This window comes from Plectropomus leopardus, chromosome 24, assembly GCF_008729295.1.
Source record: "Plectropomus leopardus isolate mb chromosome 24, YSFRI_Pleo_2.0, whole genome shotgun sequence".
Taxonomy (NCBI): Eukaryota; Metazoa; Chordata; class Actinopteri; order Perciformes; family Serranidae; genus Plectropomus; species Plectropomus leopardus.
The window spans coordinates 2,756,457-2,782,515 of record NC_056486.1 but is presented as its reverse complement, the minus strand read 5'-3'; the positions used below and the strand labels follow the sequence as shown (position 1 = coordinate 2,782,515).

Below are 26,059 nucleotides of genomic sequence, written 5' to 3'. Positions count from 1 at the left end.
TTGATTTGTTTGAAGGGTGCTATTTGATTGATAGATTGATTGAAAATGTTATGAAATGAATCCAAAAGTTTTTTGACGACATCATTGCTTACATACCTCAAAAAAATGTGTTTGAAGGTTACAAGCAGTTGCAACAACTGGTGGAAAGCCTGGAAGCAAAGAGTGGACGGTGTTATAGCAGCAGATTAATGCCCATTTGGGTGTAATGTTGGCCTGTCCATATACTTTTGGCCATGTTGTGTATTTCCAGGAGCTACAGCTGAGTTTAAGTTTGAGATTTTGACACAGATGCTGTGCAAAAAAAGGTGTTTAAACTCCAATGTGTGTTAAAAGTGTCCCTGACAAGTGATACAATGTGTGTGTGTGTGTGTGTGTGTGTGTGTGTGTTTACAGCCGTGCCAGCAGCTCCTGTGAACGTCTCGGTGACCCAGCTGAGGGCGCACTCAGCCATGGTGACCTGGAACGTCCCTCAGGGAGACACCGTCATTGGATACTCCATCTCCCAGCAGGTACAGTATCATCATCAGTGTGTGTGTGTGTGTGTGTGTGTGTGTGTTTACTCGGGTGTTCATGGCATCTGAGCTCAAAGATTGATTTTTCCTAAATTGCTTTAATCCTCAAAAAGGCTGAAAAATAATTAGTCAATCTGTCTCACGTCAGATTCACCCTGCTCTCACCCTTCTCCCCCTCTGCGCTCTCATTTGGTCTGCGGCCAATTAATTTTGCAGGAATACAAATTGAAGGGATGTAAATTATGGATCGAATGCCCAGAAAACTTGGATTGCCGCCACGCTCGGGGCCACAAAACAGCTTTCCCAAAGTTGAATTATGTATATTTTCTGATCGTCTTTATCTCTTGAGGAGCAAATTCTTTTCATGGGAGGTTTTTTAAAAACGCTGCGTCATTCACGTGGCCGGTGGCTTTGAGTCAAAGTTTGGAGACGTCGGGGGAATTCACTCATAAACATTAAGCTTGTTAAAGTCAAGGCCGGCTGCTGGTTGACGTCGGTCCTTTTAAAGTAATGATTAAAACGAAAAAATCTCCTGATTAGAAAAGTTTCCAGCCAAAAGAAGATCTGGAACTTTCTAAGTATCCAATTAGCAGGAAAGAGCTGACAGATATTGCTAATGGAAATGAGATATGTAGTTCTTGAAAACTGCTGGTTTATTACTCTGTTTCAACAAATTTTCTAACTTTTCCCTCTTCAAACATTATTACATTGGATTTTATTGAACGCTGTAATTCTACAGTCGTTTGCACGGCTGTTGCTTAAATTATCAGAAAAAAACCCTTCAACATTTCGTGTTTTTCTGTATTTTTTTCTTAATTTTTCAAATTCCATGCTTTTTCAGACTCAAATTTAAATTTTTACAACTAGCCCACCCTCCGAAAAAATAGCATTTACCCATCTTGACCAGAGAAAGTTAGACAACGTTTTTCGTGTCACTTGGAATAAAATTTAAAACAAATTTTACAGTAACCGTTATTAAAGGGATAAAGCATGATCTGACATCAATAACTTAAGTTTAGGGAGAATTTTAATTTATTTTTTATGTAAATAATGTAACATAAAACATGACTCACTTTTTGGTGATGTCAATGCAAGAGACATTCAGGTAATTATATATATATTTTTTTAAAGTTACCCATTATTTTGAGCTTTTGCGTTGCGACCTGACCCTCTGCATCTTACCTGACACACCAGATCTTAAAATGATATAATTCTATTTTCATTTATTACCAATAACATCCTATTTCACTGCATTTATTATCAATTATATCATATTTCATTACATTTATTATTAACAACATCATATTTCATTGCATTTATTATCAATAACATCATATTTCATTGTATTTATTACTAATGACATCATCATTTCTGCATTTATTACCAATAGAATAATTTTTTGCAGCATGTCTTATCAGTAACAAACTTTCTGCATTTATCACCAATAACATGATATTTTGCTGCATTTTTCACTTATAACATGACATTTGGCTGCATTTATCATCAGTAACATCATATTTCATTGCATTTATTACCAATGACATTATATTTCACTGCATTTATTATCAATAACATCATATTTCATGGCATTTATCATCAGTAGCATCATATTTAATTGCATTTATTATCAATGACAACATATTTAATGGCATTTATTAGCAAGTCAGCTAACATCTATTTTTGGGAGCCAGCAAGCTAGCTATTAAGCCCCCCTCACTGATAGGTGGACGACGGTCTAGACCCAAACTTATAACTTATTAATTATTTAGAATTATTAAACTTTGATGGAGCATTTTCATTTGACCAGTGCAGCATTTGTCTCAAAGGAAGCTCACAGACTAATAGCATGCATTCAATCATCAGGCGTAATGCTCCTCTGCCAATCAAATCTTTCCAGTAAGCATCAGTGAGTGCTTTTCATTACGCTAACGTGTCTCCTTGCTTCCCTCACTCGTGTCTCCTCCTCACGTCTTTGCTTTTTGGAGAAACAGAGCAGCCAAATGGGAAATCCGTGGTTTCATAGCATCCGTCCTCAGTGATGTCAGTTGCTGTGCCACATGTGGAGGAGCAGCATCCATATGTCATGTTACTCGATAAAAGACTTGTCAGATACGCCCGTGTTTCCTCGCTCTAGCTCCTCCAGACTCTACTCATCTCCTCGCTCTTCGTGCATTTAGAGGATCTGAAGTTACAGAATGAAAGATTTCAGGGTCACGGGAGGAGAGAGGACATGAGGAATGATAAATTAGCATAGTGAAAAGCACCCAGGACACATACACAGGAGAGACCAGACAAGAGACAATAGTCTAAGCAGTAAGTGAGTCAGAGGAAAATCATACGCCGTGCTCTAAAGAGAGAAAAGTAGAGAGCCACAATAGAGCTTTTAATTAAGAATAGACACTCTTACATGTTCATTTTTCCCACGGGCAGTTAAAGCCAGAGTGTTTCACATCAGTAGGTGATTTTGAAGGAGATGCCATTGCCCTTTGTAACCCTTTAAAACCTGAGCAAATTGGTTTGATTTCTCTAAAAACACGAGGGGAAGGCAAAGGGCAACTTAACAAGACATTACGAAAAATAGAAAATAGTTAGTGAAGAAAACAAACTTTCAAGAAAATTATCTGAAAATAAGTGAAAAAAGAAACAAAAAGGATATAAAATATATAAATGTATATTTTTCTATATTTAAAAATAGTGATTGTAAATACTGATTTTTTTGACATTTTTTTTTTAGGTTTTTAGAAATATTTCTTTTACTTCTCCTGCCCCCTTTTTTTTGTACATATTTTATTTTAAATTCACTTATCACATTTTACTGATTACTTGAAATTTGTGGTACATGACTTGCCAAGGTGGTGACTGCACATTTTTAGCCTTTTTTGTGAGAGTGCAGGAGCTCGGGGGTTGTTTAGTCTCGACTTATTGATCATTGCGTGTCTGAAGTTTGTGACGTGAGAAACTGTGGCCCTGTCCATGGTCCTGAAACATCAGTGACTGTGCTCTGTATTGATAAATCCATGGAGCTGCCCGTGGTGCTGAAGCAGCAGACTGATTTGTAATTTGAGTCTTGACCTTCTGCTTTGGATCCATAATACTCTCTAAACTATAGACCAAAAAAGACATTTTTTATGTCTCCGTCCCGGCGATAGCTGATGCTGGAGACACTATATATTCAGGTTGTCCGTCTGTCCATCTGTTCCAAGGCCAAGAAGGGTAATTTCTTCAAATTTGGCACAGACTTCCACTTGGTCTCAACAATGAAGAGTTTAGATTTTGGTGGCCATAGGTCAAAGTTCAAGGTCACTGTGACTAAGAATGGGTACTAAAACTTGGTAACAGGCCAATTTCTTAAAGACCCGTGTGTTGATAAGCTCTGTCGTTAATGGTTCTGCTGTAGTTTAGATTGGTTTGGTTTAGTTTAGTTTAGTTAACTTTAGTTTACTTTGGTTTGGTTTGTGTTAAAGTATCGCATCAATAAGTATTATAAGTAAAAGTACTGTTACTTCTTAATGATACCCATCTCTAACTGTGACCCCGTCTATGTCATTCCTGTGAATCCATTATGTAAAGAACACTTTAAGAGAATTTCTTCACATTTTGGACAACAAACATTAGCTTAGACTCAAAGATTAACTGATCAAATTTCTTCAAATTTGTCACAAATGTCCACTTTGTCTCATAGTTGAACTGACTAGATTTTGTCGGTCAGAAGTCAAGGTCACTGTCACCTTGCATCCATCTCATTCTCATTTAAGCAATATCTTAAAAACACCTTCAGGGAATGTCTTCAGATTTGGCACAAACATTCACATGGACGCTAAACTAAGTAGATTTTGGTGGTTAAAGCAAAGGTCAAGGTCCCTGTGACCTCACAAAACATGTTTTTGGCTATAACCCAGAATCCATATGCTAATTATGACAACATTTACCAAATGTCTAAAAGGATTAAATGATGACATTTTTAATCAAAATGTTCAGTGTTTTGTCAAACACTTTTATTGTCATTATTCAGAATCAGAACTCAGGAACAGAAGTGGTGACATTTGGTCAAAAACTAAATTAATTAATTAAATTAATGTTGAAACTGCAGTGATTGTATAGATCATCTGTACATATGGGGGGCAATGTGTGTGGAAGTAAACTGTAGGTACAACTTGAGTTGTTAACAACTGCAAGGTGTTAATTCTTATTTAAAATTTTCACCCCCACCAGGTAGCTGCAGACGCTTCCCTCGGAGGTTAAAACACACCTGGTTAGGAATCACTAGACTTTTATAGTCCTCATAAATCTCCACATTTTGTTCGTCTCAGGCTGCTAACTCAGCTTGCTTCAGTCTAATCAGTTCTTACCACCCACAGTTTGGCACAAGCAGAATCAGACATTAGCTGACCTCTGAGTGGGAGTTGTCTCCATTAGTGGAAATGATTTGGCCGGAGCTCGTCTCGCTGGAGGAATATCCACAGCGGCGGTGGCGGCGGCAGCAGTGCCAAACAGCTCTTTTTTTTTGTAAAGTCGCCTCACGTCTGACTCAGAATCCATCAACCTCGTGGCATTTTCAAGAAAACAGAGGATGGGGATGTAAAACATCTCCTGCCATAACCTCAGGAAGCTCTTATGTAAAACCCTTGCTCAAATATTAATAGGGAGGTGATGGAGCAGGTGGCGAGTTTCTGTGCAGGAGGTTTTATGTACCTTTTTTTCCCACTGTTAGTCATCAGAAGTGGCGGTGGAAGAGGGTGAAAATGTACAAAAAAGAGAAAGAAATTGCAGTTATATAAGAGGCTGCTGTCAATCATTTTTCTTGGACGCCATTTCTGCTTTTAAGGTGTAAAACAAAAAAAATCCAACACGTCTCATGTCAGGTTTTCAGCTCGGACCCACATTCCCGTGTACCAGCATGCTTTCGGAGATTATTTCACATTCTCTATCTTTCAGTTACAAGCCGAGCCTTCTGTTTGTGAAGGAGAAGCAGGACGAGCGAGACAAAGACTCGCTTCACTCATCTGAAGTTGTTCCAAATCCCAGAAGCTCCGGCTGCTGAGATTCACACATTACGCAACAAGAACAAGCGCTTTCAGAGGAAGTAACACGCTTTGAGATTGTGTATACGAGATGCGCAATAATCCGAATTCTGATTCATAAATCCCAAACTATAGCAAGGTTAATTGATGATTAATGCGTACGTGAGGGCGGACGTTGATCAAATAAATCCGTGCTGCGCCTGCAGATAGAGTCTGCTGTCGACTGTAGGCGTCTTTCTTAACCTGCTACAAGAGGAAAACTGTCAGCCGGAGACAAGAGAAGATTTGTTTATCTGAGGCTTTTCACTGCTTAAGCTGCTTTCTTCACCCAAAAATAGCTTTGTATCCAAACTTTGTCTTCACCTGTAGATTTTGGGGACAGGCTCACTGCAGAAGATGCATTTTACAGCCTTTTTCAAAGCTTTTGAAACATTCACTTGTCTCAATTCAGCCATAACCCACAGAGCTCAGAGCAAAAATCTTTTTTCTTGTTGAAATCTTGTTTTTATGCTTCATACCAGCGATAGTCACGGCCAGAGGCATTATGTTCCCATTCTTTTGAGCACAAGAACAAGATATTTCTTAAAATTTGGCACAAATGTTCAAATAAACTCAACTGATTAGATGATGATGGTCAAAGGTCACTGTGACTTTGCGCCTATTTCCTTCTCGTTAACATGTTATCTTAAGCAGACATTGAGAGAATTTCTTTAAATTTGGCGCAAACGAAAATCTAGAGTCAAGGATGAAGTGATTAGAATTTGGTGATTAAAGGTCACGGTCAGTGTGACCTCATCCATTGCATTTTTTTTAGTGTAATATCTCAAGAACACCTTGAGGAAATTTCTTTAAATTTGGCACAAACGTCATCTTGGACTGGAAAATGAACCGATAGGAAGTTGATGATAGTAGGTCAAAGTCGATGGGATTCTTGTTCATCTTATTATTATAATTGTAATATCTCAGAAGGTCTTGAGAGAGTTTTTTCTGATTTGGCACAAACGTTCACTTGGACTCGGCAATTAACTGATTAAATTTCGGTGGTCAAAGTCATTGTGATCTTGCATCCTTCTCATTCATTCATTTTCAATATCCAAGGACTCTCAAACTCAAATTTCTCCAAATTTGGCCAAAACTTTCACTTGAAATAGAATAACAATCTGAGCCTGTCACTGGAAACAAGCACTTTTAGTGGATGTAAATGGATAATGTGCAATCCCCCAAATTGTTACACTGCAGCCTGTTTTTGTGTCCTCAGTACTGGACCAATCAAAACTTGTTGTCCCCTTTAGTCACTTAGACATAAAAACAAGGAAAATTAGGATTCAGGTTAAAAAAATACAGACATTACCTTTAAGTGGGAATGTTAAAGAAGCAAGTCTGATTAACAGAAGTGCAAAAAAGGTGGCATTTATTCCCAAAAATAGTCATGAAACAAAGGCAAAAATCCAATAATTACTAGGCGCTTGCATAAATTAAGCTTTAAGAGCAGCAGCAAGGACTTAACACTCTTTTTATATACACAGGCTGCCCTTCCCTTTAGGCTGTGTGCAGCCTGAAAGGACTGCAGGCACTACTCACAGCTAAAAAAAAGAGATTCAATGTGGTATTACTTACTGTTATCACTCCTAAAAATACATTACAATCATTACTACTTAAAGTAAACTAAACATGATAACGCTGTTAATAGTTCGGACATGTTCACAAATTTTAATGGCGGTTTTTAGCATTTTTGTCAATGATTTTTATTTCCAAATTGGAGAATGTTGCAGCTGAGTCACAGTTATTGATTAACAACCCTTTTAGGTCCATAAAGTTTATTATATATGATGGTCTTTTAGTGCTGCGGAACAATAAAAGCGTCCTCACAGGGCTGCCAGAGGAGCAGAAGACACTCTGACTCTGCTGAGTCTCTGGTGACTGAGACATCTGGAGAGCCTCGAGCGTCCTGCCAGACTTCTTATTTATTGACTCTCCCGCAGCTTTCACTACTTTACAGACGCTTTTACTGACCGGGAGACTCGTGTCTCATTCAAAACCGGACTTTCACACCCACCACTGGCTGGACTGTAGACCTTAATCAAGCAGAATAAAGATAAATGGGGCGTTTACCAGACGTCTTGATTTTGGATTGAAGTGAGTCTCCTCCAAAGAAATTCTTCGAACACGAAGCTTTTGAGTAATTAGAGATAATTAAAGGTACAAAAACAGAATTTACTCTGAATGAATCTCTAAACCACTCAGTAATTACGCTTGAATAATTCAGTCTTAATCTTTGGATATACACGTTTTAATGAAGCATTTTGCCGCGGTACCTAGCAGAGGTGTACGGAGATGATATTGTTTGTTTCCACTCAAACAGCAAAATTTTCTGGCTCTGTTTTCGGATGGAAAACCGAGAGTGGGCGTGTTGTGTACTTTAATTCACATTAAATTGTGCAAATGTTGTCTTTTCTTACCTCATAACCTCCTAATTGGCAGTCAGATTGTTGTGTCATCATATTGATTTATTAATGGCTTTTCATTAATTAGGAAATATATTTTCACATCCTCATGCTGTACTATTCATCTCTCTTTTTTGGTTTTAACTAAACTATGTTCAAATTGTCTAAAACCCAAACAATATAGAATGCCATGTTGGTTAATATCAAATACAACATAATAAAATAATAAAATACTAATAATAAAAATAAATTATCTTCAAATAAATAAATAGAGAAATAAATACATAAATAAATGTGCTGTTATGGTCAAAAGATATAGCTATGGAATAAATCGTAAAAAAAAATAATAAATGAGGAAATAAATATTTAAATTTAAGTACAATATATAAATGAATACTTAAATTAACATGTAAATACAATGTTTTTGTGTTGTTTTTCTTAAATTGACGTTTTTCAAAAGACTACTTTACTTCAGGGAGACTTTTATTTCCCAATGCCACATTTATTTCAGAGCTCTTTTTATTTCCATCTGTTTAAATATCCATGAAATGGGCTACCTGGCAGAGTGTTAGTGGCTGCAGAAAAAAGTCAATAAAACCTCTGGCTGATACATTCAGCATGCTGCATTTTGAACAGATGAGCATGGAGAGAAATGCACGGCAAAATAGCATTTTATCATTTTTAATATATTTTGGATGGGTATTTCGAGAAAATAAACACATACAGCTAAAAACCGAGACAATCTTTAAGTGGCTGCAATCGATTTTTTTCACATAAACAGCGGATCAAATGACTACTTGTATGTGAAATGTGTCGCTTAGAGACAAACCCGCTGAGAATCATAATCACCGTCAGCTCTATGGAGTTTTATAGCATCTTTAAGCTCATTACTTTGGTTTTACTGTTTTGGTTCACTCTCACTGCTCCCATAGCGTCATTTTCGGATGCAGCAGGAAGCGGGTTTTTTGGAGAAAAAGCTGTAAAAATCCACTCTTCACTACCTGCTCAGCAGCAAACAGCAGCCACACACAGTTAGAGAGCAGCTGGTGAACAGAGAGGAGCATTTAAGAGCAGATATTTCCCCAAACAGCTCAGTGAGAATAATGCGAACACCAAGTGAGAAGCAATGCTGCTCCGCACCATTATTGGAAAGTAGATTTTAATGAATATGTCTCACTGTTTTTCCTTTTTCCAAGTATGATATGATGTCTAAAGGCTCATTTTTTGGCCAGAGATTTTACAAATTTATCTTAATCAGGTCAAAATCAGTTCATATTGAACTACTGGAAGGTGATATTTGTACACGTGTGCAGTCGTAAAAGCTGCTTTTTGCACCAGCCGAGTATTTCTTCCTGTGTTTCTTCCACTTGATGATTGCTGGTGTTACCTTGCCTGCAGACCTTATTCCTCCCAGTGGGACAGTAAGTGTTTGAGCTGAATTTATATGAGCGGAGCGAAGCTGCTCCTTACAGCGGGGGGGTTTTTATTTGCATTCATACCGTCTGTGTTGAAATTGTGAAATAATGATGTTAAATTGGACACGGTGGTGTGGCGGGTTTTATTCCATTGATGTGTTTGTGTGTGTCTCCTCTCCAGCGGCAGGACGGCCTGATGCAGCGCTCCATCCGGGAGGTGAACACGTCCAGCCGCTGGTGCGTGCTGTGGGACCTGGATGAGGACACGCACTACAGCGTCCAGGTGAGGCACACACACACACACACACACACACACTCACACTCACACTCACACTCACACTCACACTCACACTCACACTCACACACATCACCACTGAGGAAGACTGTGAGATGTGGATGAAAGCTTTGGAAAGAGTGAGATAGTAGACTTGAGTTTGGACTCTTTTGTCAGAAAGAAAACTATAAATTGCAAATGTGCTTCAAACATTGGTGGTTTATCCTGTGGCTGTTTTTCTAGCGGCGTTATGTGCACAAACACTGTTGTTTTTACTGAGACATTTCTGTTTTTCCTGCCACAAAAAGCTATGTTTTTTTTTTATCAAGACTTACTGCTTTTACTGCCAAAATTTTTCTGAAAAGCAAATGTTTTTACCAAGACATCACTGTTTTTCCACTGGAAATACATCCATGAAAGGTGGTTGTTTTTTGCAGAGATATCACTGCTTTTCCTGCCAGGATAGTAGCACCGAAACTTGTTTTTTTCACTGAGACATCTACTCTTTTTCTGCCTGTATGGTGCCATCAGAAGTCGTAGGCTTTTACCGAAATATCACCGTGTTTCCTGCTGGGGTAGTGCCACGAAAAGGTGTTGTTTTTTCCCGAGACTATGTTTTCTGCCAAGGTAGTTGCCCAGAAACTCTGTGTTTTTCCCAAGATTTTGCTGCATTTCCTGCCGAGATAGTGCCGCAACAATCAGTTGTTTTTTACCAAGAAATTGCTGCGTCTCTTGCCAGGATAATGCCACAAAAAGTGATTGCTAAAATGCCACTAAAAAGATTTTTACTGACAAAAAAATAGTGGGTTGAAAAGCTCTCGTTTTTTTATGGTGACACTGCTGCTTTTCCTTCCAGTACAGTGCCACTCAAAGTGATTGTTTTTTATTAAAGCTTTGCTGCCAAGATAGTAGCCCGAGAAGCGTTTGTTTTTTTACCGAGACATTGTCGTGTTTCATGCTTGGAGAGTGCGACAAAGAGCTGCTTTTTTTTACCGAGCATCACTGCATTTACTGCCTGGATTTTGGCGCAAAAAGTGGCTGTTTTTTACTGAGACATTTTCACTTTTCTTGCTGGTATACAGACACGAAAAGCTTTTGTTTTTCACCAAGATATCTCTGTTTTCCCATCGGAAATGATGCTATGAAAAACAGTAGGTTTTTATCGAGTCATCACTGTGTTTCCTGCCAGGATAAAGCCAAAAAAGTGGTCTTTTATTTAGACATGGCTGCCTTTTCTACTGCTTAAGTGATCAGAAAACTAATAGTTTTACCCAGACATCGCTGCATTTAGTGTAGAATAGTACCACAAAAAGCAAAGGGTTTTACATCGACATTGCTGATTTTCTAGCTAGCAAATTGGCATGAAAAAGGTTGTTTTTGTCACGAGTTAATGCCGCTTTTCCTGACAAGATAGTGGCATGAAAGCTGTTGTTTTTTGTAGAAATTTTTCTTTCTTTTAGCTTTTAGACATGAAAAGGGTTGTTTTTTACCAAGCCACTGCTGTTTGTCCTGTCAGGATAGTTGCCTAAAAAGTGGTTGTTTTTAACCCAGACAGGGTTCATTTTCCTGCCGCGATGGTGGCCCCAAACAGAGTCATTTAAGCCAAAAAATGATCTTTTCTAACTTCACGTTAACCACAGTATTTCAGTTCATCAGCTACATGATAACATGACACGTTATGTGTCGTTGGTTTGCAGAAATGTACAAAGCAGTAACATTTTTCTGGTGATTGTGTTGATGTAAAGCGCAGCTTTAACTGAGGAACTTTCCTGGTGATGAACTGCGTTTTGGAAATTCACTTTTATTCTCATTATCTTCCTCTCAGTATATAATGAGCACACTTTTTTAACGACGTTATTACAGCTCAAAGTTTCCTAAATCAAAAGCCAGCACAAACTACAGCTCCTCTCTGACGGAGGAGCGTCTAATGTGACTCCATTATCATGACTCTATTAAACTTTTCATAATCCATTATGGCTTAATAGACTGATACAGATTGTCCTTCAGCTGGCGGGTAAATGTGCTCGTCAGCAGGCGGCTGTCCTGCGGAAGTGTCATTGAGCAATGCACCGAAGCCTCGCCAGCACCGGGAGGCTGGAAATCTGATCTTTGCACCTCTGACCTTCCTGAAAATCAAAGGACGGTAAAATGAGGGGATTTCTCGGTGAAGTTTTGTCATTTTTAGAGCTTTTTTTTTTGCTCAGAAACAGTTTGCAGAGCTCAAACTTGCAACTTTCCAAATGATTTTTTAGAAGGACAAACTTTAGGATACTTTTATTTTAATTCAAGGGCTTTTTTTCTGATAAACTGTCATCATTAACTTTTGTTTTGTTCCCACTTCTGCCTCCGCTAGTCATTTTCCCAGAGTGACTTGCAATAACCTCCACAGAAAACTCGTTGTATTTAACCTTTGGGTTTAATGTGTAGGCGGAGGCACAGTTAGACCTCTTGTGTATGTAATTGTGCCTCTGTGATGGATTTGTCTCGCTGCATAATCGCTGAACTTCATCCTTTCTGCCATCCACTGCAGCTGTGAGAAATATCATCTGTCTGAGTGAGAAACAAAATCAAACTTGTTTATTTCTTGCTTTTTTTTTCGGTTGGATTCTTTCCTCGTTTGCTGAAAATGTCCCCAGATGACTCTTTAGCCGAAATCTATATTCCCTTTTTTATTTTCCAAGCTTTCTACATCTACAGCAGCGCTCGTCCTCCAACGATCATTCAGGATCCCGGCCAAAAACCAAAGCACCATTTGCTCGCTAAATATACCCTCGCCAGCCAGTTTCTTGTCAGCATTACATAATGTCATCCTCCGTTAATGTCAGCTGGGACTGTACCCAGTGTTCAGCTGTGAAGAGATACGGCTGTGCGAGGACTGCTTCATGCTCTCACTAAAGAAGCCATCATTTTCGGGGGTTTAGGTGCAGTCTGTTGGGCCGCACGGAGACAGCCAGCCCAGCCGCGCTGTCCACTTCAGGACTCTGGAGAGGAGTGACCACTATCCAGCCGGAGTCCTGGACCACCACCGTAAATAAACACACACACGAGTCCATTACACACACACACACACCGAGTCCATTACATACACACACACTCAGAGTACATTACACACACACACACACTCAGAGTACATTACACACACACACACACACTCAGAGTACATTACACACACACACACACTCAGAGTACATTACACACACACACACACTCAGAGTCCATTACATACACACACACTCAGAGTACGTTACATACACACACACTCAGAGTACGTTACATACACACACACTCAGAGTACGTTACATACACACACTCAGAGTACATTACATACACACACACTCAGAGTACGTTACATACACACACACTCAGAGTACATTACACACACACACACTCAGAGTACGTTACATACACACACACTCAGAGTACGTTACATACACACACACTCAGAGTACGTTACATACACACACACTCAGAGTACGTTACATACACACACACTCAGAGTACATTACACACACACACACTCAGAGTACGTTACATACACACACACTCAGAGTCCATTACACACACACACACACACACTCAGAGTATATTACACACACACACACTCAGAGTACATTACATACACACACATCATTACACATCAGAAAGTTCCTGACACATCGACTCACAGTTTATCACTCTAAATGTGCATTTTAAGGAAGTTAAAAAAAAGGGGGAAAAAATACAAATATGCAAGTTAAAACACCAAAACTACACTTTGATTAATCTAAAACTCTTCTTAATGTTAACTAAATAATAAAATAAAAATCTTTGTACTACTGCGATCATCCTCTTGATCTTGCTAACAAAGTCAGCAAATTATTAAAGCAATAGTTTGATGCTTTTTGGCTTAAGCTGCCATGCTTTCAATTATTTTTTTTATTTTTTTCAAGAAAAAAATATTTTTTATCTCTAGATAACAAAATAATTAAAATACCTCAAGGTAAGACGAGATTAATAATAAATAATATTTAATATCTCTTAAGATGACAAGGTGGCGTTTTTTTTCTCAAATAATAAAGCTCGCATCGTCAACGCAACAATAGAATTAACCAGCTGTACCATTTTCTCTCAATAATGTAATAATTAACTCAATATCTGAAGACAACATAGCTTGCACTGTAATATTTCTGACTTTTTTTCACCTGTTTTACTCTTGTTTTTATTTGCACGACTTACATCACTTCTCATTAACTGTATTTGTGTGAAAATCTGTTGTTTTTCTTTCTATTTAGACCTCCGTAGCGACAGTAACGTGTTCGTGTTTTTTTTGACCTTGTTGACAAAGTTTGCCAACGCTGAGTCTGTATTCGTCCCCAGATGAACCGGCGATGGAAGGTCTTGGCATGACTCCTCACTTACAGACAGGAGAGCTGCTCATTATCACCACTGTGCTGCTGCTGTGGGCAGGTCAGCCTCAGTGTGTGTGTGTGTGTGTGTGTGTGTGTGTGTGTGTGTGTGTGTGTGTGTGTGTGTGTGTGTGTTTATCCTTTGCATAAAATTGCTGATAACACACCGTGAAAATATTCTGTTACAAGTTAAAATATTGGAAATGATGAAGTTATATATGTTAGAATAAAAGAGAAATGTAGTTTATAAAAACTAGAAGTGCTTAAAGGAATAATTCACCCCAAAAAACGACCTCTGATATATCAGTTACTCACCTTGTGTTAACTTGAGTTTGAGTTTTTTGGGTTTTGTAAACAAATCAAGCCAGTTTGCTCAAATTATTATTTTTTTAATGCATTAATCTACTGATTTCCCCAATAATTGACTGATTGTTTGAAAATACTGAGCGATGCCATCACTGTTGCCCCCCTTCATATTTGTTTTGTCCAAATCTCAACATCATTTAAAATAATGTAAAATATGTGAGTGTGTTTGTGTTTATGAGGACTGACGGTTCATGCTCACGTGTTTCTGACGTTTCTGCTCTGTCGTCTTCCTCCTCAGCCGTCATCGCCCTCTTCTGCCGACAGTACGACATCATCAAAGACAACGACTCCAACGGCAGCAAAGACAAAGCCAAGAGGCCGCTGGTCCGCGCCACCTCCTCCTACTACAACGCCTCAGCCGGCAGCTCGCCCATCTACCACAACGGAGCCGTGCGCAGCAGCAGGGTGACTCATTTTCTGCTCCCCGAACTTCATTAAGAAAAAACTTCTCAAACTTCACCTCCGTCGCTTTTATTTTGTTGCAGCAGCGCTCTGTAATGCATGATCATTCTCGGCTGCCAGGAGTATTTTGTTTCCTCTCTGAGGAGCCTTTGTAGTTGCATCAGAGATCTCCTAGCAACCAGGGCTGCTGCCATCATGGCTAAATATAAAACAAGCGGGCTGGAAACAGAGAGCGCTTGTTGGGTTGTTGCTGCGGATCTAATCAGCGACAGCAGAAGTGAGCAGCCTGACGATTTGTTTCCATATATAAGACGAGAAAGTGGAAGTTTGAGACGAGTCGGATCAGTCGGCGTCGGCTGTCGCCGCAGAGTGATCACTCGGCTCTCTTAAGATGACAAGGTGGCATTTTGAAAGATCAATGAGTGGTGAATGAATGGTGTGTCACTATGTGTTTTATAACACTTAGAGCACTTGAAACAAAGTCTGGGATCTCACTCAAAGGTTCTGTATTTAACTACGTGTGTTAATCCTTTTTTATAGCTAAGAACAGGATGTAACGTAACTCAAAAACTGAGACATTCACAGCTTTCTCAGTTGCATCCAGCACACTTCACACACGTTCCTGACAGCGTCGCGTCTCTGCAACAGTGCGATACATTTTGCAGAAGCGCCGTGAGATGAATTTATTCGGTCTGATTTAGTCTCAGCTACCTTCAGTTCAGCTCTGCTAACCTGAATGGGCAAAAAACGATTCAATCTTGCGTCTTTTAGGCTTTATAAATGTTATTGGACAGAATGGATCAAATTCTGATAGTGAAAAGAGATTTTCGCAGGTGTGACGGTCAGAAAAATGTATCCCCTGATTTACAGATGTCAAGTCAATTTCATTTATAAAGCCCGTTAGTTTGCCTCAGAGGGCTTTACGGCGTACGACATCAATAACGACATCACTCTGTCCTTTGACCCTCACATCGACAACTCCCCCCAAAAAACCCCGTAACGGGGGAAAAATGGCGGAAACCGCAGGAAGAGCGACTGAGGAGGGATCCCTCTTTCAGGACGGACAGATGTGCAATAGATGTCGGAAAAAAAACGATTAAATTACAGTAGATGACGAAATGATATACAGTTAAGAGAAAGACTTCCAAAATGTAAGTCTGTAGGAAAAAAGTATTTTTGGGCCTCATGACATCATGTCACAAGCCTTGAAATTCTTCTGGCCTCAGCAAAATTTGGCTTCAAAGGCTGACAAACATTCAAACCTGCAAATCCTAGAATGGCGAAGGAATGGCGTTAAAGGTCGTCCACACCGAGCACCATAACGATAACGACGTGAGCGAAGACGTTCAGGGGAAACAAAAAGAAAACTAGGATACGGGTTCAAGAAAGTCTTCAAAGACGACAACAAGAATCAAACGTGCTTTTGCTGTCGTCTTTTGAGGACGAGTTTCATTCATACTTTCTTGTGACATTCTGGCAACGGTAAAAAAGGACATCAATAAAGACAAAACCAACATTGGAGACGCCAGAGACCATTTCGGCTGCACGGCTCAGGGAAAATTACTTCTTTTGTGTAATCTGCAAACCAATAATTGGTACTATAGCCGTTAATAGTTGTTCATAAATCCTAAATGAAAGACAAATGCTGCTATTAAGAAGCTGACATCATAAGCACTTTATTTTGAAAAAAATGTCCCTGAAATGTGCTGGTGACACCGACATTGAACACTTTAAAATCGTAGGATTTGGATCTAAATTCAAAATTCGTTATTTAGCCTAATAATCATCATCTTAAGGTGATGTTTTTTTAAATCAACACCTTCAACTTTTTTCTGTCAGCTTCGTCTCCTGATAGCAGTCAGCAGCATCACGTACGGGACAAAACCTGCTACAATCAGGGAAAATAATCAGTTATTGATGACGAAATTCACCGGAATAACAACAAAAAGAAAACGAAACAGTAAAATAGCTTCGATCATCTTTTCAACACAAAAACAGACATTTATGGTGTAAGTTAGACATCAGGATCTATGTTGTCAGGTTCGGATCGGCTCTTCGTATTTCTGTCGTTCATGAAATCGCTCTAATTGTGATCCTGATATTGATCGCCACTTTCGTTGTCGTTATAGTTGCAGCGTGGACGACGCCGTCCACTTGAGCTGGATCGATTTTTGAAACTATAGTTTCGTTCTTGGTGTGGACGGCTCTCACTCAGCCTCTGATTGGCTTAAATTTTTTTCTGAAAGTTACATACAGAACCTTTAAATCATGACCGTCGCTTCATAAAGAAAAGCATAATTCTCCACGATGTTAAATGTTTGCAGACGAGGCAGATTTATTGTACTCGCAGTGACAGTGCTTGTCTAAATTTTGGTCGCAGTTGTGTTGAGTGTTAATGTTAAGTACCTGTACTGTGCATTTAAAGCATGGTTTAGTCACCAAACATCAACACTAAAGATATTTTCATTGTTCATCTACTGATTGCTTTTTTTTGGCCTTTAAATTATTGTTTGGGTGTATAAAATGTCAAAAAATAGTGTAAAATATCCAATTTTCCACTTTTTGTCCATAATAACAAAATAATAAACGTTTGAGAAGCTGAAGATGTTGTCCAGCAGTTTTGTTTAAAAACTACTTTATTAATGATTGCCTGATAAATTATCTAAATTTTTGCTGGTCAATCCTCTAATAAATTACTTCTCTATTTTTTTCAGTTATAATGTAATCAGCTCTTTTTTTAGAAACAGATTTTAACCCTTTAATGTCCTTATATTCCCCTTTAAGCATCTTTAATAATAGAAAAAAATCACCTTATTTTGCTCTCTGTCAGCTGAATTATCAAAGACTCAAACTTTTATGCATCTGTTTACATACATTTACCCCAAATTTAGCCTGAAATATTTGGTGTCTTTTGAAATTTTGGCATCTTTGCTTGAATGTCAAATGAACTCCTTGAAACAAAGCATGGACTTATAATGACTTAAGAAGAAAAATATTAAAATGGAGATTTTTTTTTGATCATATATTATGGGTTTAAAATGATGTGAACGTTTAAACTGTGTGCCGAGGACGCACATTAATGAAGATTTATGTCAAAATCTATGAAAAAGTTCTTTTGGCACGAGGCAGTGAAAAAACGACGTGCAAAACGTGATTTATTTGGCATCTGGGTTCCTCGATGACAAGGAGAGCCTCAGTAAGAAGTATTTCTTATATTTCAGCCAAACGTGACCACAATTTAGTGGCCTGTCTGAAACGTGAAGCTCGCACAGGGCATCGATTGGCTAATAAATCTTTAACAGACATCATATATAAAGTGCACGGAGGCACGTGGCGGTGCACGTGAATCTGGCCCACACACAGCCTTCCTGAGATTTATGAGTCATTTTCATATATGTGACCCTCTGTGTTTATGACTCATGTGTTTATGAACGCTCCTCTCTCTCTGCTTCAGCTCCACAGAGCCTCCTCCTCCATCAGCATCATTAGAGTCTGACTTCTTCCCGTTCAGCGCAGGACGGGTGGAGCCCGAACCGTCGCCTCAGGAACTTCACTGGAAATATCATCACAAATAGAGAATTTATAGACCACCTGACTGAGATTTATTGTAAAATATGAGGAAAGTCAGAAGCTCTCCATGCAGATGAAAGTGTGCAGAAAGTGGACGTCTGCTGCCCTCCAGTGGCAGAAGACGGCAGCATCACTGCAGCTTTTTTTCAAGAGGACGAACTCTGACCTGCAGCCATTTCCTGTTGTGCAAAAGTTTTATTTCTATTATGTCCGATTCCAAAGACTGTGAACACTTGCCAGCATGTCGGCTTTAAATTATTTCGAAAGTGTAAAGTTTGAGACATTTCCGGTCGAACATTTGAGAGCAAGACCAAACCAATAATTAGATGTACAGTACTAACACCAGAAACAGTGTATTATATGTAATTAGAGTATGTACAAAGTTGAAATTGAAAATACTGGGTAATTTATGTGTAATTCCACCAAATATTTGAATGTATGGGATGTCAAATTCAAATGGTAAACTTTAATAATCTGTCCAAGTAAATCAGCTTATATTTTTTTAGTATAGTTTTAGTGTAATCAGCAACCCGGTCACCAGAAAAGATGTTCATATTGTACATTTCTGCAACCAAAGTCAACGTTACACTTGGACATTATTTTGCAGCTGATGTTGAAACTTTACATTTGCCAAACAAAGGCGTAGAGACGCAACAGAAAATAAAAGGCCAGCACACTTTTACTTTGAATAAATAACATTCATTCCCACCTTTAATTCATGCACAAAGGCACAAATCTGAGTGTAAAAATTCACCAAAATGTAAGAAATAAAGGATCTGATGCTCAGTAGTTTCTGGGGGAGGACTTCCCTATTGTTACATATTTGGTATTGCACTAAAATAAAGTATAATAAACTCTGATATGTGGCCTTTAATAAATGGGCAACATAACACCTGTGTGCTCAAGACCATCAGTTCACATCACTTCAGAGATGATCCTCATTAAATGTGCAAATGTAACATATTCGTGGTTTGCAGAAAAGTACAATGTCAATATTTTCTTTTGGCAACTGCGTTGTGATCAGACGTATTAAATATTGTCGTCACAAGTCTTTTTTTAGTTACAGCTTATGCAAAAGCTGCAGATCAATCCTATTTAACCTTTTTTTCTACAATATGAAATATTAGTTTACTTTTATTCTGTGTGTAAATTAAATGTCAGGAGTAAATGTCAGACCAGATTCAAAGCCAGATGCAGTGTAGGTTATAATAAACGTGGCACTATAGACAATATTTATTGATGTTAAAAAAGTGGCGCTGCAACAGACTTATCCTGACAAAGTTAATCATAATCATAATCACTTGTCACACAAATCCAAGTTGTAAAATATTTTTAAAAAACTGAGCCTGGTTTTTAAACAAATCAAGTGCAAAATACAAGTAAATGCATACATATATTTGACCAGTTCAAACTTAAAATGTTATTTTATTTTGTCCGTCCATCCCATCACTTTTCTGCTGAGTCCCTTTTTTCAGTCAATAATCTCCCAATATGAATCCAATTTCATGACTTTTTTTTAAAGATTTGATCCAATGCGATGAGTAACTCAACTCCCAAACCACTTTTTTATTCAGCCGAAAACTAACATACATGTTGCCCGGGTCCAAACCTTTGAATCCACCCACTGAACTGAATTTGAGGTGATTCTGCAGATGGAAACAGAGTGTGACAAGTTGAGCATTTAGTCTGATATCAGACAAATATATGTGTGTATTTAGTATCACTGTTGATGGATTGAGGACAAAAATTGTGATATTTTAGTGCAAAATATCTAAATTCTACATATTGTGTTATGATTATGCACATTGACTGCCATCTAGTGGTCAAATGTGACTATTGCAACTGATTTTTTTCTGAATTTTTTGCAATCAAATGCTGCTTTGGAAAAAAAAAAAAAAAACAGGACAGTAAAATAGATTATCTGATCCCGGATAGAAACACATTTGATTTCCAAAATTGGGATCATTCAGATCCAGATTAAACTTTCTGTACAACTACAATTACAGCTGAAAAGAGACCTCTAAGCATCTAAACAAGCATTACTCCTCCTCCAAGTTATCTCAAAGCTGCAGCAATCAATACTTCTGAATGAGACATCATGTCCCTCTCCTGCAGAGATCAGCCAACTTGGAACAGGAGGCATCTCGCGCCCACTTTATTCTGGAAATGAATGGGATGTAGAAGAAATGTTGGCCTTCAGAAGGAGCAGTTTGTCCAGAGACCTGACAGGATTTATCGCTGACAGCTCTTTGTTGAATGTACCACAGAGACACAGTCAGGCTCATCAGATAAAGCTGATACCTAATAAAATATTCTTCGGACAGAAACCAGTGAAGGATGACACTTTATGACCATTTCCATGCTAGAAATGTCTCATGTCTCTGCTGTAAAGCATTATATTACAGAAAAATATTGTTTTTTTTACCCCCTCATAGTCTCATATTTGTAGAGATGACGTTTGTGGATTTAAATGTCTGATTATGTCTTCTGACTCTGTATCCACCACTTTCAATAAAAATGAGAGAAATGAAAGACATGCGCTGGCATTGTGCATGCAAACTCAGCATTTCATCATGAATGCAGCAGACAATCAATGGTCTGTTAGTGTATGTGTTTCTCTGTGTGTGTAGACATTATTCTTGAATTTTACAGATTTTACTTGAATTGCTGCAATGAAATATATTCAATTAAAGTGCCAAAACAATACGTTTACATAAATAGACCTATTCATTAAAAGTTTTGCGGTGTAATATCTGTTTTCGACAGCAGATGGCGCCTCCACTCTGTCAGAGGCAAAACGAATGGATTGATGGGAAAAAAAGAATAAAACAGATTATTATTATTATTATTGTTATTATTATTATTATTGGCCTGGTAGTAGAAGAGATGTTATAGAAAACAAGGAGAAATTTGCAGCGATAATACTACGTTATACCTCCTCTACTCTTTACAACTACAACTCCCATGATCGAGGGGGAACGTAACCAGGAAGTCGTGTTATCATGGTGCGGCTACAGCACACACACACAAGGGTATCTTTAGCCTGTGTTTGTTTACATTTTTGGAAAACTGGTACTTTTAAGGTAAGCCGAATTATCTATTAGCGGTTCCTGGTTGTGATTTACTCATTTACGTACGGACAGTTATCACTGAAATACTTTAAAAACGTAAGAAAACTTAAAAACGTGACAATTATCAGGGGAGTTCGGCGATTCTTCAGGAGCGTCTTTATTTCTGATTCCTCATGGGATTTATGGACCTTTTTTACGAGATGGACATCGAAGATAATGATATTCTCATGAAGGTAAGTCACAGTGAATCTAAAAACGTGTGTCGTGTCAAGTTTTATTTAGTGTTTATTGGAAATTAATCAAATTGTCAGTAAAGTTTATCATGGCATGAAGATTGCAGTCTGAACATGGGAGACAGCTCGTCCTAACGCTAAGAACACCTGTGCACCTGTGCACCTTTGCACCTGTACCTGTACACCTGTGCACCTGTGCACCTGAACACCTGAACACCTGTGCACCTGTGCACCTGAACACCTGTACACCTGAGCACCTGTACACCTGTGCACCTGTACCTGTACAGCTCACCAACACTTTAGATATTGTTTGGGGACAATTACAGCTAAAAGTTGGGAAACTTTTTGACACCGGAAGGGGACTTTTTCTAATGTGCACCTTTTGCTACCCAAACTTAACAGACAATTTTTGAGTATATTGGGAAAAAAGAGAGCATATAATGGAGAGCTGGACAGGAAAAGTGCACACAAAATTGAGTTTTATGACAAATTATACCTTTTTTCATGTTTTACCATAAAAAAGACTTTTATATGAAGTCTTTAATGATTTTTTTAATGACGTAACAATATGAATAACAATAAATATAACTTTTTCGCAATATACAGTGCTATACCAGGGTTTGCCACTCATTTATTTATTTGTGTGGCGGCCTGTGATGATGAAGACATGCATTCACTTGTAGGCTGCTGCTCCTCTCATCCATCGATCTGATCTGATCTGATCTGATCTGATCAGCTCTGACCAGATCCACTGATCCATTATTCACTGATCCATTATTCACTGATCCATTATTCACTGATCCATTATTCACTGGCAGCTCAAACTCAAACACTGTAAACTATGACATTTTTTCTTTTTTTATGCTTTTTCCATTTAATGAAATTTCCCCTTGAAAACAGATGAGTAACAATGCCATTAAAAGTGGGTGCATATTTTTATAAAAAAAGATTGCATATATTTAAGATTCATTTGAATAGAAGCAAAATGTCCCCGTTCACCCCACAGTGAACACGAGCTGCAGCTTTAGCGCTGCAGGGGTCAGAGGTCACAGGAAGGACTTCCAGATCAGACACTGCAGGCGCTCCTCGACCTTCAGAGTTTGAAATATGTTTTTGCTGTTTTTTGTCTTTTGCTCAATCCCTTTCTTCTGCTCCTTCTTTCAGGAGGAAAACAAAAGACAGGATGGAGCAGAGGACGAGTCCTTCGCAGGGAGGTGATGGAAAGGTCAGGTCACCTACGCCGACGCACTGAAATACCACAGCTCGCCCGGGGCTCGTCATCGCCCCTGCTGCAGTTTGTGACAAGTCGCGGGGGACAAGATCGATCAATTTTGGGTAAATCCTCTTTAATGCTGCCTTTACCTTCTGATTTCCTTTGAAGGGACTGCACAGAGACAGTGGAAGACCTCATTAGGAGTTAATGAGATTTTAATCCGACATATATAACAGCACCCTCCGCCGTGACATTTAAAGAAGTCATTAGGTGGTGATGGGCGAGAACGAGGGTTTAAAAAGGAGCAAGGTGGCAAATTGTGTCTTTCCTTTTTGTCTGAATGCTCTGTGCAGAAATATCGTAGTTTTGCACACACTTTTACTGAAAGCACTGAACTGCAATATGACATTTTAGACGAGGTTAAGGGAACCTTAAGTTACACCTGAAGTGATGTAATTCTCTAAATATTTAATATATCTTTAGTCTTTGTCTAAAAAGCCTGAATCGTCAAAGATGTTTTAGTTGTGAGTTAAATTTTAAAAAAAAAACAGCACTAAAGCTGTCCTCCCACCGTGAAAACATTTAAGGGAAAGTTCCAGGAATCATGACCTGTCACGACACACTTTATTGTGACTATCTGTCATTTCTCTTTAGTAAGTTCAGCAACACTTCCTTATAAAAAGACCAAGTGACACTCTGAAAAGTGGAAAAATTTTCACATAATGGTGTTTTTTTTATATAATAATGCATATAAGTCGATTTTTAAAATGAAAACAAAAAGTTAAGAGCTTTACAACCGTGCAACACAAAAGTTGGACTCATTATTGTATATTGCAGCTTATTAATGATGTACTCATCTCTCTGAAAACTGTATCTGCGGCTGACTGTCAGCATGAGTGCATCAGATAAATGAAACTAAATCTAATTTGGCTCCAGCTGATGATGCTGTTTTTCTCATCAGATGGAAACCTTTATCTCGTCATAATTGGCCTCCATCTTAATGTCATTATTAACATTTACATTTCAGCAACATTTACTGCTCATTTGCTCTTACCTCCTCCTTTTAGCGACGAGAGGAAGGAGGCGTCTCGACCCAAGAAGAAGTTCCTGGCTGCTGACGTGAGCAAAATGCACGACATCCTGTCGAAGAACATGTACAAGATCAGACAGAAGGTAAATACACGTGCAGAGAAACCTTTCCTGAGAGGGGACGAGGTCTGTTTTATTTTCTTTAATTAAACTTAAACTTTACTTTTAATTTATTAATGCAAATTCTATTTGACCACTTAAATTCCCAAATGACTAGAAGTTATTTGCTAGTTATTCTGTATCAGAACAAAGACAAATCAGTAGTTTCATATTTCATGTTTCACATAAAACCTTAATATGACCCCAAATCAAGAAAAATAGTAATTAGGAAAACTTTGTGCCTGAAAATTATTAAAAATGTTCTTGAAGAAAAAAAAAAAAAGAAACAAGAAAATGACCTGGGAAAAAATGCTAAAAATAAATAATATTAATAATCCTAATAATAATAAAATAGAATAATAAAGTAATATAACAAACATCAAAGCAATAAAATTAAATTAAATTAAATTAAAGGCAGGATCATTGCTTCCATGTTATCCATGTAGCATTTCCTTTTGTTGGCCAAGAAGGACATAAATGAGACCAAAATACAAACTCTTTCTGTTTACCTTTAACATTATATGTCAGTCTGTTCCATGTCATTGAATTGGATTGGTTGGATTGAATTAAAATATACAGACAGCCACTTCGACGGTGTGTCTCATTGTTTTTTAAAGATAACAATGAAGCTCTATGGCACGGAGGAATAAGTAATATTGATGCAAATATATGTTATTGTCTTCTAGACGATGGCTTACACCAACAAATACAATCTGCCCGACGACAGCAAAACGAGGGAGATTCTGATCCGCCGCCACGCCAGCATCAGACGCAGCCTTCGTGCGTCAAGTTTCCGTGAGCTGGTGGGTTTCTGTTTGAGATTTCTGTAAATAAACATCATATTTTCCTCCCACACGCCTGACCTTCTCTCGTCCTCTTCTTCCAGCCTGCGCAAAACATCTCCAGGTCTCAGAAGTACTTCTCTCTCCAGCCTGGAGGGGATCTGGAGACCGCTTTCGCCCTCCGAAGACGAAGTCATGGTGAGGTTTTCTGCCAGATCTTTGAGTAAATTAGTTGAAAAATGCAATAATGTTTAATTATTGGTGTTATTGTAGGTGGAAGTGGTGACGTGGACAATCCGTCAGCTCGTGTCCAGTCCTCTAATGTGACGCCGCGCTCCTCAAGCCGTTCTCTGGTTCCTATGAGGAGGCTGAACACCATCGAGGAGCAGCCAGCAGCCTCCGCCCGCCCACACTCTCTACCTCCTGGGGTGGATGTTCTGAACGAAGGGGGACCTGGAAGTCTTGGAGGTTCGAGCCTCAGAGGCAGGAGGACGCCAGTTCCTGCATCCAGGAGGCGTATTTCGGATCAGGTAGCCATAGATGAAGACTCTGACCCTACAGGAGAAACGGAGGAACCAGTGCGGCCTCCTCAGCTACCACCACCTCGTGGCTGGGTACCCGAGAACCAGGATCCCAGAGAGGGGGCAGGAAACCCCCTTCTTAGACATTCTTAGACACTCGTCACAGGGGTCTGGGGGATCATGACAGACTTTTTCAGAGAGGACGAGCTGCCCCAAAGGACAAACTAATCTTATGAGTTGAGATAAAAACCAAAAACACAAGGGTCAAATTATAAATAAAACATCTTGATAAGACTGACTTTTTTATGGCCACTTTGCATTTTATTTACAAACTCGGATAACCGCCTTGCAGTTGTATGCCTCCGCGAACCATTCAAGTTGCATTTTTTAAAACATTTGTGGTGTGAATTTAATGACAAAATGTTGCTAAACAATTGCTCTAATCTAATTTTCTTAACAAATATTATCTCCATTATCATTCCCAACTGTGTTGCCACATAATCATAAAATATTTTCTTTCTCATTTGTATGCTATATCACAATTTTTTATCATTGTGTCTTATTTGTTTAACCTTCAGTCTCAAATTAAAGGACCTAAGACAGAGATTTCCTTCAGGATATAGATTCGATTAGATTACCTGATGCATATCGATGTCGAGTTA

General features: G+C 38.6%; 2 protein-coding genes across 2 annotated transcripts in view; both read left to right on the top strand.

Annotated features, from left to right (window-relative positions):
• Window positions 1-18,690, top strand: part of LOC121962915 (fibronectin type III domain-containing protein 4-like) — a 39,415-nt gene extending 20,725 nt beyond the window's left edge. The window contains exons 2-7 of the mRNA XM_042513239.1: window positions 394-509; window positions 9,574-9,675; window positions 12,588-12,693; window positions 14,023-14,112; window positions 14,656-14,822; window positions 18,274-18,690. Of these exons, the coding sequence (XP_042369173.1) occupies window positions 394-509; window positions 9,574-9,675; window positions 12,588-12,693; window positions 14,023-14,112; window positions 14,656-14,822; window positions 18,274-18,315 (623 nt within the window). The 3' untranslated portion in view covers window positions 18,316-18,690. The remainder of the gene's footprint in view (window positions 1-393; window positions 510-9,573; window positions 9,676-12,587; window positions 12,694-14,022; window positions 14,113-14,655; window positions 14,823-18,273) is intronic.
• Window positions 18,691-21,472: 2,782 nt separating this feature from the next.
• LOC121963072 (sodium/hydrogen exchanger 2-like) lies at window positions 21,473-25,550 on the top strand. Its single transcript, XM_042513442.1, has 6 exons — window positions 21,473-21,693; window positions 22,858-23,028; window positions 23,974-24,079; window positions 24,781-24,897; window positions 24,981-25,074; window positions 25,150-25,550. Exons 3-6 carry the CDS (start codon window positions 24,035-24,037, stop codon window positions 25,548-25,550), a joined length of 657 nt encoding a protein of 218 aa, XP_042369376.1. The 5' UTR covers window positions 21,473-21,693; window positions 22,858-23,028; window positions 23,974-24,034.
• The last annotated feature ends 509 nt before the right edge of the window (window positions 25,551-26,059 follow it).